A 15,841-nucleotide genomic window follows, 5' to 3' on the forward strand; every position below is an offset into this window, starting at 1 on the left:
TGCCCCCATGTAAAGTGGGGGGAACAAGCCTACGTCCTAAGGGTTAAATGAGACAATGTAGGGAAGTTCCTCGGATGGGCCCAGACGACTCAGGGACCCAGTAAATGATGAGTATTATGACGATTCCTGCGCCCCACCCAGCCACCAGACCCCGTCTCCAGCAGGGAGTGGGGGTGGGGAGGGCAGGGACCAGGGCAGGGCTCCGCCGGGGGCGCTGGGCCCCTCTGGCCCCCACCTCTGGCGTTGCCATATGTCCCCAAGGCCCCCGGGAGCCAGTATCCCTGACGGGCACCCAGGCCTGGAGCCCAGTCCCACTTGGGGCATCCTCAGTGCCGACGGCAGCACAGGCCTCGGGGTGGGGTCTCTGGCGGAGCCGGGGCTCCTCTGGGAGAGCTGGCCTCTTACTTCCCGCCGCTGGTCCGGCCAGCACTCCTCTGCCCAGGGTCGGGCCCGAGCAGGGCGGCCAGGGAGCCATCGGGTGGGGGGCCTCCGCGCTTCATCTTGAGGTTGGCTCTCAGGGCGGCGTCCTGGCCAGAGCCCCCCTCAGGGGTGGCCTGGGGATCTGGAAGGAAAGCAGGAGGGTGGGCTCACACAGGGCCTCTGGAGCCCGGGAAGCCCCTTCACTTCCAGTTCCACCAGCCAGGGAAGCTCTGTGCCCAGTGAGGGTGGGACAAAGCGGCTGCCAGCCTCTAGTCCTCATGCATTCATTCCCTCACTCATTTATTCATCCACTCATTCACTCATCCATTCATCCATTCATCCACTTATCCATTCATTCACTCATCCATTCATCCATTCATTCACTCATTCATCCATTCATTCATTCTCCCACTCACTCATCTACCTATTCACCATTTACTCATTCATTCATTCTTCAAACAATGCTGACCAGGGCCAGGTTCCAGGCACTGCAGAGGTGCCAGGGAGAGATATAGACGCCCCACCCCATAAGGGAACAGAAGGCTCAGTGGAGCACAGGGAGAAGACAGGAGGGTGGCTTCCCAGAGGAAGAGATCCTAGAGCAGGCCCTGAGGCTGGGGCTGGTGTTCAGGAGGAGGAGGGACCAGTCTCAGCAGAGGTGTAGAGGTGGGAGGGGCCCCGGGCGCCTGGATGATGGCTGAGTCACCGGACACCAGGCTGTGCTAGGGGAGGGACTTGGGAGCTCTATGTCGATCTCGGGCAGCAGGGAGCCACGGAGGGTTCTTGAGCAGGGGTGGGACAAGGGCAGACTGGCAGCCAAGTGTGGGGCCATCAGGGCAGGGAGAGAGGGGACCAGAGGCAGCACGGCGAGGGCAGCAGGGGAGGTGGGGCGGAGGGAGATGCTGGACTCAGCTTGGGTCACTGCTCACCGTGGATCCCAATCATATGTTCCAGGATGAGCACTCTCTCGGCCAAAATCTTCAGGGCCTCCCGCAGCTGCTGCACCCCCTCGCCCTGGGGTGGAGAAAGCCATGGGGTCAGGGCCACTCTGCTCCAGCGTCCTGTCCCAGCCCTCCACTTCCTCTTGTCACCATCGTCAACACAACGGCCACCACAGATAAGAGACACCCCGGCACCAGGGCTGGGGTTCGAACTCCAGTTCACAGACACGGAACTTGAAGCCCAGACGGCGTGACCCGAGTCCTGCAGCCCCACAGCCCGGAAGTGGACAAGCCGGAAATGGCCAAGCCGGAAATGGCCAAGCCTGGGGCTTTACACAGGCCTGTCTGCCTCCAGCCTGAGCTTGCCTGCTCCCGTGGCTGCCAGCTGCCTCCCTGTGTGCCCTTCTTTCCAGAAAATATCCTGCTGTGGGAAGAGCACCTCATATGGGCCCATGGTGGGGAGGCGCTTTGCCGGTCTCCTTCCCGGTCCCACCCACCCGAGGGCAGAGCCGAGGCTTCCGGAAGGCCCGTGGGAGGGCACAAAGATGGCGCCTCTGCGTTCCTGGGATCCAGCCTACACATGGAGAAGGACCTCGTGTGTCAGGACACGTGAATAGGCTGATTAATGGAAGAGACAAGATGACAAGGTCACTTTGAAAAAAAAAAAAAAGTGATGGTAGAGAGGCAAAGCCCTGCCCTGGCGTCTGCAGCAAACAGGAACCTTTTTGGCTGGTGGAACATGACAGCTCTGTCATGACACTCAGATTAATTGAGCTTAAAGCTAAAGAAAACCGGAGAGCATGCTACTGAGTTACACAAGAGAGCTCTTCCCATCAAAGACCGTGAGAAGCTGGGCTCTGGGTAGTGTCTGGGATGGGGGTGTCCCCAGTGAGGAGCAGGGGCTCCAGGCCCCCTCTGTCAGGACCCAGTTAAGCCTCAGTCCCTGGGCCACAGGAGGCATGCTGATGAAACTGGGCAGGGGGAAGTCGTGGGTACCCTCCCAGTCTTCCATCACAAGTGACCCCAGCATTCACATCTTCCTCCCACTGCCTCTTGTGCCCACCATGGCTGCCATGGTTCCAGCCTCTTCCCCCTTCTCCAATCCCATAAGGACCTCTGGAAGGTCTCCTGATCCCAGCTTTACCCCCTCCAGCCCAGCCTGCCTCAAACAGCTGCCCACCTCCAATGCCCACTGCCCATCTCTCCAGACACCCCCACTCCTGGCTTAGGATCTCCCCAAGCTCACTCAGGGGTGCTGCATGCCTGCTGTGCTGGACGTCTGGCTGAGCCCTGTCACACCAGATGACTCATTCTCAGTTTGCCCCACCCGCCTTACTCCCTTCTCATTATCCTGGTCCCCAGCCTCCCCTCTGCTTCCCAGAAGGTATGGTCCCTACAGCCATGCTCGCACTCCATCCATGCCCCCACCCTGCCCTGTCTTGCTCTGGCCGCTATGTGCTCCCAACCTTCCTCTTCCATCCATCCTCTCCCACGTCCACCAGCCAGCTCTCCACCTGCCCATACACCCTTCAGTCCACTAGCACTGCGACCTTGGGCACATCCGTGTGCCAGGCACTGTCATGGGAAGGTCCTATCCCTGGAGAGAGACCCCACAGCCTGAGGCCTCCTTCAGACACAGGGTCTCATCTGCAGGTCCGTGGCTCCTCCACCCTCTCCGGTGGGGTCGCCCCCACCCTCAGGCCCTGGGCCAGTCATCCCATCTGTGCTCCCCCACTGCAGCTGACTTCACACCGGGCTGCAGTCACCATTCACTCCACTGCCTCCCCCGCTGGGTGGGCCCCCACTTGCCCTGCGGCTGATGCCCCGCTCAGGAAGAAGTGTCGGTCCAGCTCTACTGGACTGGCCTGCAAGGACACAGCCAGGGGGCAGGAGGGATGCACAGGCCCAGGGGCACAGTTACCTCAGCAGCGGCTTTCTCCTCCTCTTCCCCCTTCCCGCCAGGCTCCCCCTGGGAAGAAAGTCACGCAGTCAGTGATGGGTGCCCAGCTTCTCTACCAGGGACCTCTGCACAGGCCAGCATGGGCTTGACTTTAGGGGCTTAATTCTGTTTCTAGGGAGGGAGGAGTCAGGTTGGAATTCAGGTTCTGGCCCTTTCAGGGATCAAGTCCCCTGCCCTTCCCCTCTGTTTCCCTGACTCTAAAATTGGGGCCAGGGACTTCCCTGGTTGGTCCAGTGGTTGAGAATCCACCTTCCAGTGCGGGGGGACGTGGGTTCAGTTCCTGGTCAAGGAACTAAGATCTCACAGGCCGCACTGCAATTAGAGAACCTATATACTGCAGCAAAGACCCAGCACAGCCAAAATAAATAAATAAATGTAAAAAATTAAAATTTAAATAAATAAAACGGGGCCGGTAATATCAGCCTCACCATAACACCTAGGAGGCCACTTACTCTTATGTGACTTTACCTCTCCGTGCCTCAGTTTTTCCATCTCCAAAATGGGGATAATAACAGTGCCTGCCTCACAGAGATATTAGGAGGATTAAATAAATCACTCTCAATAACAAGCTTGGGGAAGGCCTGCCTTTGGAGGCTAACACTCCTGGGTTTAAATCTTGGCTCTGCTTTGGTCTAGCTGTGTGACCTAGGGCAAGTTGGTTAACCTCTCTGGGCCTCAGCTGCCAGTTCTAGCAAAGAGGGAAAACAAAGCACCATCTCGCAGGGGCACTGTGAGGCTTAAACCCACTATGGATGAAGAGGGCCTCCACATAGAAGACACTCAGCAAAGAACCCCCCTTCTCCCACAGCCTCGTGCCTCTGACATAAGACTTGGGCACGTGCCCACTTCCTTGGCCCTGGAGATAGGGGCTGAGTCTTGTGAATTCTTATTTTTAAGATGGGAAATGAGTGGTCAGCTGTCTATATCTATTCCTGGGAAGTTCAGAGAAAACAAGGGACTCGGCAAGTCACACAGCACATTAACCCAGGGGCCTGGGCTCCCCAGAAGAACCTCAGGACTCTCATCCGAGCCCTTCAATAGGCGGCTACTTCAGTCCATACTTCATATGCCCGGGGGCGGGGCGGTCCCCACTTCCCAAAGTCACCCGTTCCCAACTTGGGCAGCTGACGCTGCACCCAGCTTGCCCGATTCTCTCCCTCTGCTCCGTCCCGGCTGGGCTGGGTCTGGCCATGCCCGAGGCCTGAGCTCAGCCAGGCTGCCTGGGGCAGACACCCACCGACTTGGTACCCTGCGCCTGCACCATAGCCCATCGCCCTGGGGGAGGCCCACACACACGGCCCCACACTTACAGACGGCCCCGTGGCGCCCCTCTCTCCAGCCAGGCCCTGCAGAAAATCAGACAAAGCAAGTTAGGCTGTGCCCTTCACAACCCCTTAGTCCTCTGCACGCCCTCTCCCTGCACTGGGCTCCAGACAGCTGAAAAACAGGACAGGAGGAGGGTGGGCGGGAGAGGAAATGGGGGGTGCCACAGCGGGGGCCTGTCTGCTCCTGGAGCCCCCGCCACTGGCCAGTGGATGACCGTGGGCTTCCACCAAGTCCTCCATCTTCTCGTCTGTGAAAGGGGCCAGTGCAAAGTATGGTCATCACTTGGAGAAGGCACATGTGTGCGTGTGTGCTCAGTCATGTCAGACTCTCTGCGACCTCATGGACTGTAGCCCCCCAGGCTCCCCTGTCCATGGGATTCTCCAGACAAGAACACTAGAGGGGGTTGCCATCGCCTCTTCCAGGGATCAAACTCAAGTCTCCTGTGTCTCCTGCATTGGCAGGCAGATTCTTCACAGTCTGAGCCACCAGGGAGGCCCAGGGAGAAAGGGACCGGATGGCCATGCACACATGCCCCCAGCACTCGGAAAGGGCCCTCCGTGAATGAGCAACAGCAGTAGCGATCTCAGGCTTCCCTGGTGGCTCAGACGGTAAAGCATCCACCTGCCAATGCAGGACACCTGGGTTCGATCCCTGGGTTGGGAAGATCCCCTGGGGAAGGGAATGGCAACCCACTGCAGAATTCTTGCCTGGGAAATCCCAGGGACAGGGGAGCCTGGAGGAGCCGGGCAGACTACAGTCCATGGGGTCGCAAAGAGTCAGACACGACTGAGCCGCTAACACTACCCCACTAGTGGTGAAGATGAGGGTCCCCACGCGGGCTCCCCGTCAGCATGAGGCCTGCTCAGAAGGCTCCCTGGAGCCCCAGAGCTGCACATCGAACCGTCCTCTAGCACCCCGACCTGGCCGGCCAGGAGGCACCCCCACTCAACCTCTCCAAAGTGGAACTCCTGGTCTCCCCCTGGCCCAGCCGTCCGGCCCCCACCCTGCAGTCTCTCTTTCCCATGAAATGGCTCTGCGGTCCACAGCTGCTCCTGTAAGCACCTCGCAGTTAACCTTCCGCTTCCCGCCCTCACTGAATTTATTCCATCAGCCCGACCTGTCAGGTCCACTTTCTAGATACGTCTGTTTCCTCTGCGCTGCCCCAGCCTCCTCCCGGGTCTCCCTGCTCCACTCCCCTGCCCCCGCCTTCCCCTCAAGCCACAGCCAGAGGGGCCCTGGAAAGACGAAAATGGGGTCCTGGACGCTCCCTCCCTGACACTCGACAAGCCCCTCTTTCACTGTGGCCCAGGTCCGCGCGTCGGCTCTGCAGGTACCCCTCTGCCCACTTCCCTCCCACCTCACCTCCCCCGACACACGCCTTTGCTCAGGACCCGCCTGGTGTTTCCCGGCCCCAGGACCTTTGCACTTACATTTCCCTTTACCTGCTCTTGGCATCTTTGTGTGAATGCTCCTTTCTGGTTCCTCGGGTCTCAGTCAAAGCCTCACCTTCTCCTGTCTGTCACCCCACTCCGGCCACCCCCCTCCTGTCGCTGTAGGTCTCGCCCCAATTACTCTCTATCACATCTGCCTCCCCCATCAGACTACCTGCTAGCAGAGGGCAGGGACCCCGAGAAAGCCGGAGCGGGGCCTGGAGTGACCCCAGCCCTGCTGGGCCCCCGCTCTGCTCCCCTGCTGGGTGACTCTGGCAAATGACAGAACCTCTCTGAGCCTCCGCGTCCCCGTCACTGCTGGGATAACACGATGGGGACCCTAAAAGGAGTTGGCTCGAGCAGGTAGGTGGGGGGAAGGGTCGGGCACACCATCATCTCTGACTTTGCCTGTCGCTGTGGGCTTGTGCCTCTGGAGGGGGTCCTGCCGCCCCCAGCCCTTCTCACCGGAACCTCTGTCAGCCTCACACCCGCTCCTGCCCTTTCATCAGGGGTGAGCTGTCCAGCCTTGCAGTGGGGGACCCGCTTCTCAGTCACCCCCGCCTCCCACCCACCCAGGCCCGAGTTCCAGGGAACCTGAAGCCCTCGGTCTGGATGAGCTGCAGGAAGCTCTGTGCAGACATCCCCAAACAAAACCCTTCCTGCCTTGGTGTCCAAAGTCTCCCCTCCTCTGTGTGACGTCCCCCCAGACCCCTGGGGCCCTACAGCACAAGGCACCCCCCCCTGGCACTTTATTTCTCTTTTACTCCCTGTAACAACCCACCGGGGAGGCCCCTTCTTAGCAGCCAAGGACCCGGAGCCCAGAGAGGCTGTCTTTCTGCCCAAGGTCACACAGCTGAGGAGGCAAAGCAAGCTGGGGGTTGGGGCTGCACTGTCAGGCTTCAGAGTGCCCCCCCCCCCAACAGGCAATTCCCATTGAAGACTGGCCACGGCTGTGATCCTGGCCCAGCTCCACACATCACCTGCATGACCTCGGGTTAGCTCATCTATGAAATGGGAATGATGCTAACTTCTGTGGGGCCCAGGTAGGGTGGGTAGCAAAGGGTTATTGTTGCCAAGAAAACCAGGATCCCATGCCTGCCTTCCCCTGGGGCCCACCTGGACTCAGGTGGGGACCAGCCAGGTAGGCTGGTTCCTTCCTGAGCAACTGTGCTGCTAAGAAGCCCGGCTCCTGCCTTCCTGGGGAAACAGTGCCCTCACCCTCGCCAGAGATGGGTGAGACCTTACCTGGGATCCAGGCACACCCGGGGGTCCAGGGGGGCCGTGTGGTCCAGGGGGCCCTGCCGGCAGAGTCACAGATGGTCACCTGGAGCCGGAGACACCCCCTGCCCCCTCATCGGCTCTGGAGAGGGGCCCTCCCACCCTCCCACCCCGGGCTCCGCCCTGGGTCTGTCTCCTTGGGCAGCGCAGAAAGGGGAGGTGAATAAATGGTGAGGGAGGCGGCATGGGCTCCCCGGCCCCCTGCCCACCCCCAGAGCAGAGAGCCCACTGCAAGCCCCTCTCCCTGCCTGCAACCCTACACCACAACCTGCTCCTGTTCCCACAGCCTCATCCACGGGGTGGGGGTGGGGGCGCCTTGCAGCCCCTCCCCAGCCGGTCAGTCCTCAGGCAAATATCCCTCGAGCCTGCCCCACCTCAGGAGCTCAGACCTCAGCTCCCTGAGGCCATCCTTGCCTGGGTTACTACAACTGCTGCCTACCACCCAGAGTGGTGGCCACCCATCCACGCAGCAGTCCCCTCCCCGCCAAGTGACTTTTCAGACAGGTCTCTCTCAGCCCAGCCTCCTCCACCTTCATCGGTCAAACACCCTCCTGGAAAGTCCATCTGGATCCGTGCCTTTGTGGTGGCTGTTCCTTCCTCCTGGAGTTCCCGTCCCCTCCACATCCCAGCAAACTCCCACTAGTCTCAGTCTGAGCGTCACCTCCTCCAGGAAGCCTTCCAGGCACCTACCCCCACCTCTTCTCTAGGCAAATCTCTGACAGTGACCAGCCACTGCCTCTGGCCACTACTGGTTTGAATGCCAGCCTCCCCCTCTGGCCCAGGGAGTCCCCAGAGGGTCAGGCCAGGACCGATGGGTGCAGTGCAGAGCATGGTGTTCGTGACTAAATGCCCTGAATATTTGGAAGAGTGAGGTCTCTGTGCCCCCTGGGCTGCTAGCCTGTACCAGAGTGCCCCCTGGCATGCCTAGGGAGGACCTACAGGAAAGTGAGCCCTGGGTAGGGTGATGGCCTGGACGCGGTCTAGCTAAAAGGCAACATCCTCCCAGCGCCCTCCTCAATGTTGCCACCCTGGCCCAGCCGCGAGCCCAGCCCTGCTTTTTGGGACCCTACGGGATTCACTGAGGGTACTGCCCGCCTTCTCCACTAGAACCTAAGTACCATGAGGACAGAAATCTTTTGTTTATCTAAGGATCCCAGGAACCCAGAACACTGGCCAGCTCGTAGGAGGTGCTCAGTGGGTTATTTCCTGACTGCGTGAGACACTGAACAACTGGAATGAGTGCCTGGCCTGGAGCCGAATCAAGAGGCACCTCCACCCCCGCGGGTGCCCAGGGCCTCTGTTGCTCATTCATTCAGGGTTAGAACCCGTCAGAGGCGACGGCCACACACCTGGGCTCTGCCCACCCCCCCCCCCCGCCCCCCGCAATCCCAGTGAGGGTCCCATCCCCTCTCCCAGGACCCTGCTTTCTGCCTGAAGACCCAGGGCCTTCTGTCTCTCCCAGGCACCTACCCCACCAGCTCCCTTATCTTACCCACCATCCCCTATGCAGACCTCCTGGACCTAGGCCTCCGGCACCCAGAGCACCCCTGCTCTGGCTCACTCGAGGGCGGCCCGAGGCTGCTTCATGTGGGTGTCAGGCCACCCAGAAACACTGTGTCCAGTCCCAGGGGAGCTGCCACCCATGAGCAGCAGGCCTCCCACTCAAGCCATTGCTGGCTGGGGCAGACCCAGTGCCCTGCCAAGGCCATGAGTCTCCAACCAGCCCCCTCAAGACTGCCGGCCCAGATGAAGCCCAGGAGTGGGTACCAGTGGAGACCAGCTGCTGCTGCTGCCCTCTGCACTCACCTGGGGGGCCAGGGGGACCCCGGGGCCCTGGGACACCCGCCAACACTGTGTCCACGGCTGCGGAGGCCAGCTGCACGTCTCCACCTGCGGGAAGGACAGAGTGGCCTGTGACCCATGGGGCAGGGCCGGTAGGGCTGGGGGGCTAGAGCTGAATCCCTCAGAGCCAGGAAGAGCAGCCCCGACCCTGCTGGGCCCCACGCAGCTACTGCTCCCTCGGCTCAGAGGAGCTCCCTCGTGTGTAGTCACTCAGTCGTGTCCGACTCTTTGTGATCCCATAGACTGGGGCCCACCAGGCTCCTCTGTCCATGAGATTCTCCAGGCAAGAGTATTGGAGTGGGTTGCCATTTCCTTCTCCAGGCAATGTTCCCAACCCAGGGATTGAAACTGAGTCTCCTGCATTGCAGGCAGATTCTTTACTGTCGAGCCATCAACACGGAGGCCAAATCAGAGGGTGGGGGGAAGCCCTGTGGGCTCTGTTTAAAGTACAAATCTCTTCCTGAAAATTCCAGGTCCTGAGACTCCCGCCCCGCCTTGCTCACCTCCCCGCTGTCCAGGCCGGACTCTGTTCCAGGCTCCCCTCCACATGCCCATCCTGACACACCTGACTAGCTCACTCTTGTGGGGGCCTCCTCCAGGAAGTCCTCCCTGACCACTTGTGTAAGCCGCAGGGCCCTGGGGCCGGGTGGGGTCTGCCTGGGTCCCTCCAGGGTGAGCCCCATGTGACCTCAGACCCAGAAGCAGACAGCCAGGCTTGGAAACATCCGGGCTGGGGGTGGCTGCCTCTGCCTTTCCCCGCCTACCCCCATCACAGAAGCCTGGGCAGCCCTTCCATAGGCCTCCTGGCCGGTGGGCCTGCTACCGCTGCTCAGTGCTGGCTAACCAGGTGCCTCCTCCGGGAACCCCCCGACACACACACACACACACACACACTTCCTAAACGTTCACATCTGCACCCTCCAGGCAGTCTGCCCTCTCTTGGGGACCCTGGGCCTGGGGAAGGAGGGTCCTGTCTGAGGGGGGCTCCGAGCACTCGAGGCAGGAAGCGGCAGATGCGGGGCGTCACGCCCAGGCTGGGCCGGCTTAGCTTTCAGTGGCCGAGGGATGCCGGGCGGTTGAACCCTTAGACCCCCAAGATAGTAAACAAGCATCACCCATTCTCCTCCACCAAGGGGCACCACCGAGCCCCTTGGGAATGAGTCCTTCCCTCGTGGCTGGGGGCTGGGTACCCCAGAGCAACTCCGTCAGGATGTATTACCACTCGTGCTCTAGGGATGGGGAAACGGAGGCTCGGAGCGGGCCCCTGTGATTCAGACGTAGGTCTAACGGCGGCGTTGCCCGGGGAGCGGGGCGGACAGGGTGGAGGGGGCCGGGGGACGCGGAGCGGGAGAGGGCTCGGGTTTCTCTGACGGCTGACCAAGAGGTCCCTGTGCCCCGACGGTGCCCGGGATATCACCCACTCAGAATGCCAAGTCAATCTCAACCCGCTTCTTAAAACCCTTCTCGTTTCCCAGGGCCCTTAACCAAAGCCACGCCCTCCATGGGCCGCAGGCCCCACCCCCGCCCCATCTCTTGGGTGCCCTCCCTGGACCCGCCCTCCCCCCATGCTCGGGCGGCGGGTTCTATGTGTGCTCAAGGGCGCCCTCTTGTGCTAGACTGTGGCCCTTGCAGGCAGGAGACTTGTTTTGCTCACTGCTGTATACCGGAGGTTAAAACACACAGTCCCACACATGGGAGGTGCTCCAACCATCAGCGCCTGTCCAGTGGCCTACAGGGAGGGGATTTGCGAAGAGCACAGGGCGACGGATGACCTTGGTGATGGTACTGTCACCAGAGGTTACCCCAAGGCCAGGCCAGAGAGCAGATGGACATCAGGGGGTCAGACCCCAGGGGCAGGAGCTGAGCACAGAGGCAGGGACAGACCCCTGGGGCCAACCGTGGGGTTGGGGGGACCACCCCCCACCTAGGCTACCCCGTCCCCCCGCCTGGCAAAGCCGAGGCCCCACTCACGGACTGTCTGCTTCATGGGGTTCTGTTGGGGGGTGGACCCTCCAAATTCTGGCCCAGCCTCCCACCCCAGCCCCCAAGCGTGACACTCACTGTCCTTGTCCGTCGGTGGCTGCAGGGAGTAAAGGACGCCTTGGGGGCCATTTGGAGGGAGGCCCGGGCTGCCTGCTGGGCCAGGGGGGCCGGGGGGGCCAGGGCGCCCCATCTCTCCAGGCAGCCCACGGGGCCCTGGCGGCCCCAAGAGGCCTGTGGGGGGAAAAGAGGAGTCACAGGAGGGCCGGGCCTCCTGACTGACATTACAGAGATGAGAAATAGACCCGGGAGGGCAAGGTGGTGGCCACTAGTCCCAGAGCCTCCCTGGAGGGCTGTCCTGGGATGTAATGAAATGACTTCCCGTCCGCAGCCAGTGCAGAGGGGACCCGGGGCAGCCAGGCGGGAGGTCAGGGAGGTCATGTGAGTGAAGTCAGCGGGCGCCGTGGCCAGATGACCTCAGCCCTGGGGTAGGGGCAGCGAGACTGGCTGTCAGCCTGGCCCAGCCCCGTACCTGCCCCAACAGGGTCCAGGAGCAGCTGCGTGACCTCTCGGGGTTGTTTACATGGCGGAGCACAACCTCCAGCCCTCAGTAGCCCCACCCCCACAGCTGGAGCCTTCTCTTCTCGTAGTCCCGGGTGAGACCAGACCCCAAAGTGCTTGGAAGGAGGCTGCCCCGGGAGGTGGCGGTGGGAGGGAGGGAACCTGGAGCCCTGCTAGATGGCAGTCATCAGCCCAACCAAGAAAGAGGCTATCTGGGATGCCTCACTTGCTCGGACAGGGGATAATCCCTAAGCCCTTTCCTCTACTGGGCAAAGTCACGTCAGGGTATGTATGTGGGCGGGTGTCCTTACCAGGAGGCCCCGCTGGGCCCTTTTCTCCTGCCTGACCCCGGTCACCTTTGGAGCCTGGGGGACCCGCAGGCCCTGGTGGTCCCGTCTGTCCAGGGGGCCCTGCGGATAGAATGAAATGAGGCCTGAGAACATTGTGGGCTGAGCTGCCTCCATTGGCTCCAGGCTAGACGACCTTGCTGTTTGGTCAGACCTGCCCCCTCACCTGCCATGGGCAAAGGGACCACATCATTCATCACAGTATACAAACCAGTTTTGCTCCTGTTCACTTCTATGATCTCAAGAGCTACTTGTGTTCCCATTTGACAGGTGGGGTAAACTGAGGCTCAGAACGATGTGGCCCCTTGCTCAAGGTAGCAGCAGCAGGCTGTAAATGAGTCAGAACCCTCTCTCCACATCCTGATGTCTCTTTGCTCAGGCTCGGGGACTGGGAGTCAGGCAAAGATCGTCCTAATAAGGCCTCCTTAGAGATCCCAGGAAGCCCTGAAGGGGTCGCCTGCCCCCTGGGGATCTCCAGGTCCCAAGGGTGGGCAAAAGTAGATGGAGAGACAGGAGGCCCACTGTGTGGCCTGCAGACAGCCCCTTCTCCCTAGGGAAGGCCTAGGCCTGGGGAGGATGCTCAAAAAATGCTTCCTGAACAGATAGAGGGCTCTTTGGGGACCTCCCTGGGGCTGCCAGTTTCCAGAGATTCCCACTTGGTCTCTGGGATTCCAGGATGCACCCAGGTGTAACCATTTGTAGGGTTTGTGCTCCACCTGGTGGCCATATTGGGAACTACATGCCCCCATAAGAAGAAAGTTGCCTTTGGAGAACAGAAGCCCCTCCCAGCTTCCTCCCTCCCCTCCAGGGGGCACTGGGGCCTGGGTCCTTCAGAAGAGGAGAACCCCCTCCTTACTTCCCCCTGACCTCTGCTCCCTCTTCAGTCCCAGAAGAAGGATTTGAAGAAGACAAGCATAGGATTTGAAGAAGACAGGCCTTCTGGGAGTGAGACTGGGGAGAGTGGCTAGAGAGGTGGGCCAGGGACCCGCGGCAAGTAAGACGCCCCCTCCTCCCATAGCAGCCCGAGCTCACCCTCCACACAGCCTCCAGGCCCTTCAGAAGCCTGCAGAGTATCTGCTGCTTCCCTGGCCTCGGGACTGGACACTGGTGGTCAGTTTTCCCATTGCTGGGGGTCTGCAGGCAGGGAGGGGTCAGAGTTGGGTCTGGGCGGGATTGCTAAGAAACTGGGGGCTCAACTGGGGGACAGCAGAAGGAAGGGCGTCCCCTGCAAAGGGCTCCGGTGGGGCTGTGAATTATTGAGTCAAAACGGCACTGGATCGCTGGGTGACCCCAGGGGTCACTTCTCTGAGCCTCAGTTCTCCTGTAACCTGAGCTTTACGAGCTCACTGGAATGATTAGCCATGATATCTGTACAGACTAGAGTGATATAAAAATCCTGAATAACGCACAGCCCAGATCCTGACCAGTCAGATGAGACCTCAGCCTTAAACCCTGGAGCTCAGCCACATGGACGGTGGTGGCTACATCTCCGCTCAGGGTAAAGTCCCAGCACAGTGCCCGCCACGCAGCAGGCACTCAACAATCCTGACTATAGTATTACAGTTACTATTACTGTTCTGCAGTCCCCGAGAGCAGAGCTCAGTCCAGTGGAGAGAGACTGCAGAGAGACTTCAAAATGTGGTGGGAAGAGGGAAAGCAACAGACCAGTGGGTGTCCTCCAACTCTGGTCAGAGAATTCAGAGAGGATCCCCCAGAAGGCTGGGGGAGGCAGTAAGCCTCCCACCCCTAGCGGTGTGCAGGCAGGGGCTGCTATAAAATCGAGCTAGTCAAGGATGAGCTGGGCTGGGGGCCTACGTGTAGATGCTAAGCGGCAGCAGGGCAGCCTGTGAAGACAGTAGCTGGACTGCGAGACAGTAGGGAGTGGTGAGGACTGTGGCAGACTGCAGAGTTTGAATGAGATCTGTGGGGGCAGCTATGACTTAGCTGCGGCCAACTGTTCCTTTTTTTTTTTTCCCAATATTTTTTTGGCCACATCACAAAGCACATGGGATCTTAGGGACTGAACCTCACCCCTTGCACTAGAAACACCAGGGAAGTCCCAGCCAACTGTTTCTGTAAGGGACTGCCAACCCCAATGGCCAGCTCTTCCATTTTTCTAGGAGAAATGAGAAATCCTGACTTTTATGTGAAACCCCCCCGGTTTTAAATGTTAGCTCAATTTTCCAAAATGCCCTTTGGGTGTTTCTGACCTACTGGTGGAGACCCTGAGAGGCCTTCCCCCTGCCAACCCCCTGCCCCCCGCAGGCCTCACTCACCGGCCGGGCCTGTGGGCCTTCTCCTCTGGGGCCCAGGGTGGGCAAGCGGGATGGCGTCAGGGAGGAGACCCTCGTTCCAGGGTGGTGGGGTGTTCTGGGGCGTCGGAAGGTCATTGTCTGGGCCTGGGGGCCGCTCTGCTGCTTCCAGAAGGAGAACCTGGGCCGGAGAAGGGCAGAGGGTCAGGCCCGGGCTCGGGTGAGCAGGGACGTGAGCGCCAGGGGACCAGCACCGCCCGCTGCTCCTGCGACCACCGTCCCCCCACTGGAATGTTCTCCCGCCCCCACCCCGCCCCCACCTCAGGAAGCCCTCCGACCCTCCGGCTCAGGCAGGGCTCCTGCGGACACATTCAGAACCACCATACTTTTCTCCTAGAGTGGATTAGACTGCTTGTCTGAATAATGACCACGGTCACCCCCCTTTCACTGGTTCTTCCCTGGAGAGGGACTGGGCAGGCTTCCCCCCCACCCACCCACTGTCTGGTTCAGGGCACAAATAGTGTGGTCAGGGAATGTCTGTGGCTGGCTGGATGGGTGCGAGGAGGGAGAGATGGACAGGGAAAGAAAGAAAAGGAAAGGGAAGAGAAGGAAAGAAGAGGAGAAAAGAGAAGAAAAGAAAAAAAAGGAGAAAGAATAAGCGGGCCCAGCTCAGTGTCTGAGTTTAGCAAGAGCTCCAGGGAAACAAAGGTGGCCATGGTTACTCAGGGCCCGCCTGGAAAACAGCCCATCTTCCCCCCCCTCCGGAGGAAAGCAGGGGTTAAAACCCAAAGGGACACAGAGCCTCAGTAGGGAGACACTTCCTAATTCACAGCACCTGGGAGCCAGGAGGGCTTCCCTGCTAGCTCAGCTGGTAAAGAATCCGCCTGCAGTGCAGGAGACCACAGCTCATTCCTGGGTCAGGAAGATCCCCTGGAGAAGGGATAGACTACCCACTCCAGTACTCTTGGGCTTCCCTAGTGGCTCAAACGGTAAAGAATCTGCCAGCAATGCAGGAGCCACAGGAGACGTGTGTTCAATCCCTGTGTCGGGAAGATCCCCTGGAGGAGGGCATGGCAACCCACTCCAGTATTCTTGCCTGGAGAATCCCACGGACAGAGGAGCCTGGCGGGCTACAGTCCATGAGGTCACAAAGAGTCAGACATGACTGAGTGACTAACACTTTCACTTATCAAAATTGTACCTGGGGCTTCCCAGGCGGCACAGTGGTAAAGAATCCACCTGCCAATGCAGGAGAGGTGAGTTCGATCTCTGGATTGCGAAGATTCCCTGGAGAAAGAAATATCAACCCACTCCAATATTCTTAGCGCACGGCACAGCACAGGGAGCCAGGAGGTCCGGCTGTTCCTAAATAGGCCAGCAGGGGGCGCCGCACACCGGGATCTGCTCAGGGCCGGCGGGCAGGTGCTAACCCGCGTGGACCCACCCACCCCAGAAAAGGGGGGCACTGGGGTTCCCCCGCCATATCAGATGGAGCCCGGTTTCC

The 15,841-nt window shown here is 60.2% G+C and overlaps 1 protein-coding gene across 1 annotated transcript in view; it reads right to left on the reverse strand.

The window, feature by feature from the left end:
- Positions 1-401: 401 nt before the first annotated feature.
- Positions 402-15,841, reverse strand: part of COL26A1 (collagen type XXVI alpha 1 chain) — a 160,590-nt gene continuing 145,150 nt past the window's right edge. Inside the window, exons 5-13 of the mRNA XM_055561519.1 lie at positions 14,362-14,518; positions 12,050-12,148; positions 11,259-11,411; positions 9,162-9,245; positions 7,323-7,375; positions 4,632-4,667; positions 3,283-3,330; positions 1,350-1,434; positions 402-562 (exon numbers count right to left, since the gene is read on the reverse strand). Coding sequence (XP_055417494.1) covers positions 402-562; positions 1,350-1,434; positions 3,283-3,330; positions 4,632-4,667; positions 7,323-7,375; positions 9,162-9,245; positions 11,259-11,411; positions 12,050-12,148; positions 14,362-14,518 — 876 coding nt within the window. The remainder of the gene's footprint in view (positions 563-1,349; positions 1,435-3,282; positions 3,331-4,631; positions 4,668-7,322; positions 7,376-9,161; positions 9,246-11,258; positions 11,412-12,049; positions 12,149-14,361; positions 14,519-15,841) is intronic.

The sequence above is a fragment of the Bubalus kerabau genome, chromosome 23 (assembly GCF_029407905.1).
Source record: "Bubalus kerabau isolate K-KA32 ecotype Philippines breed swamp buffalo chromosome 23, PCC_UOA_SB_1v2, whole genome shotgun sequence".
In the NCBI taxonomy this organism is placed as follows: Eukaryota; Metazoa; Chordata; class Mammalia; order Artiodactyla; family Bovidae; genus Bubalus; species Bubalus kerabau.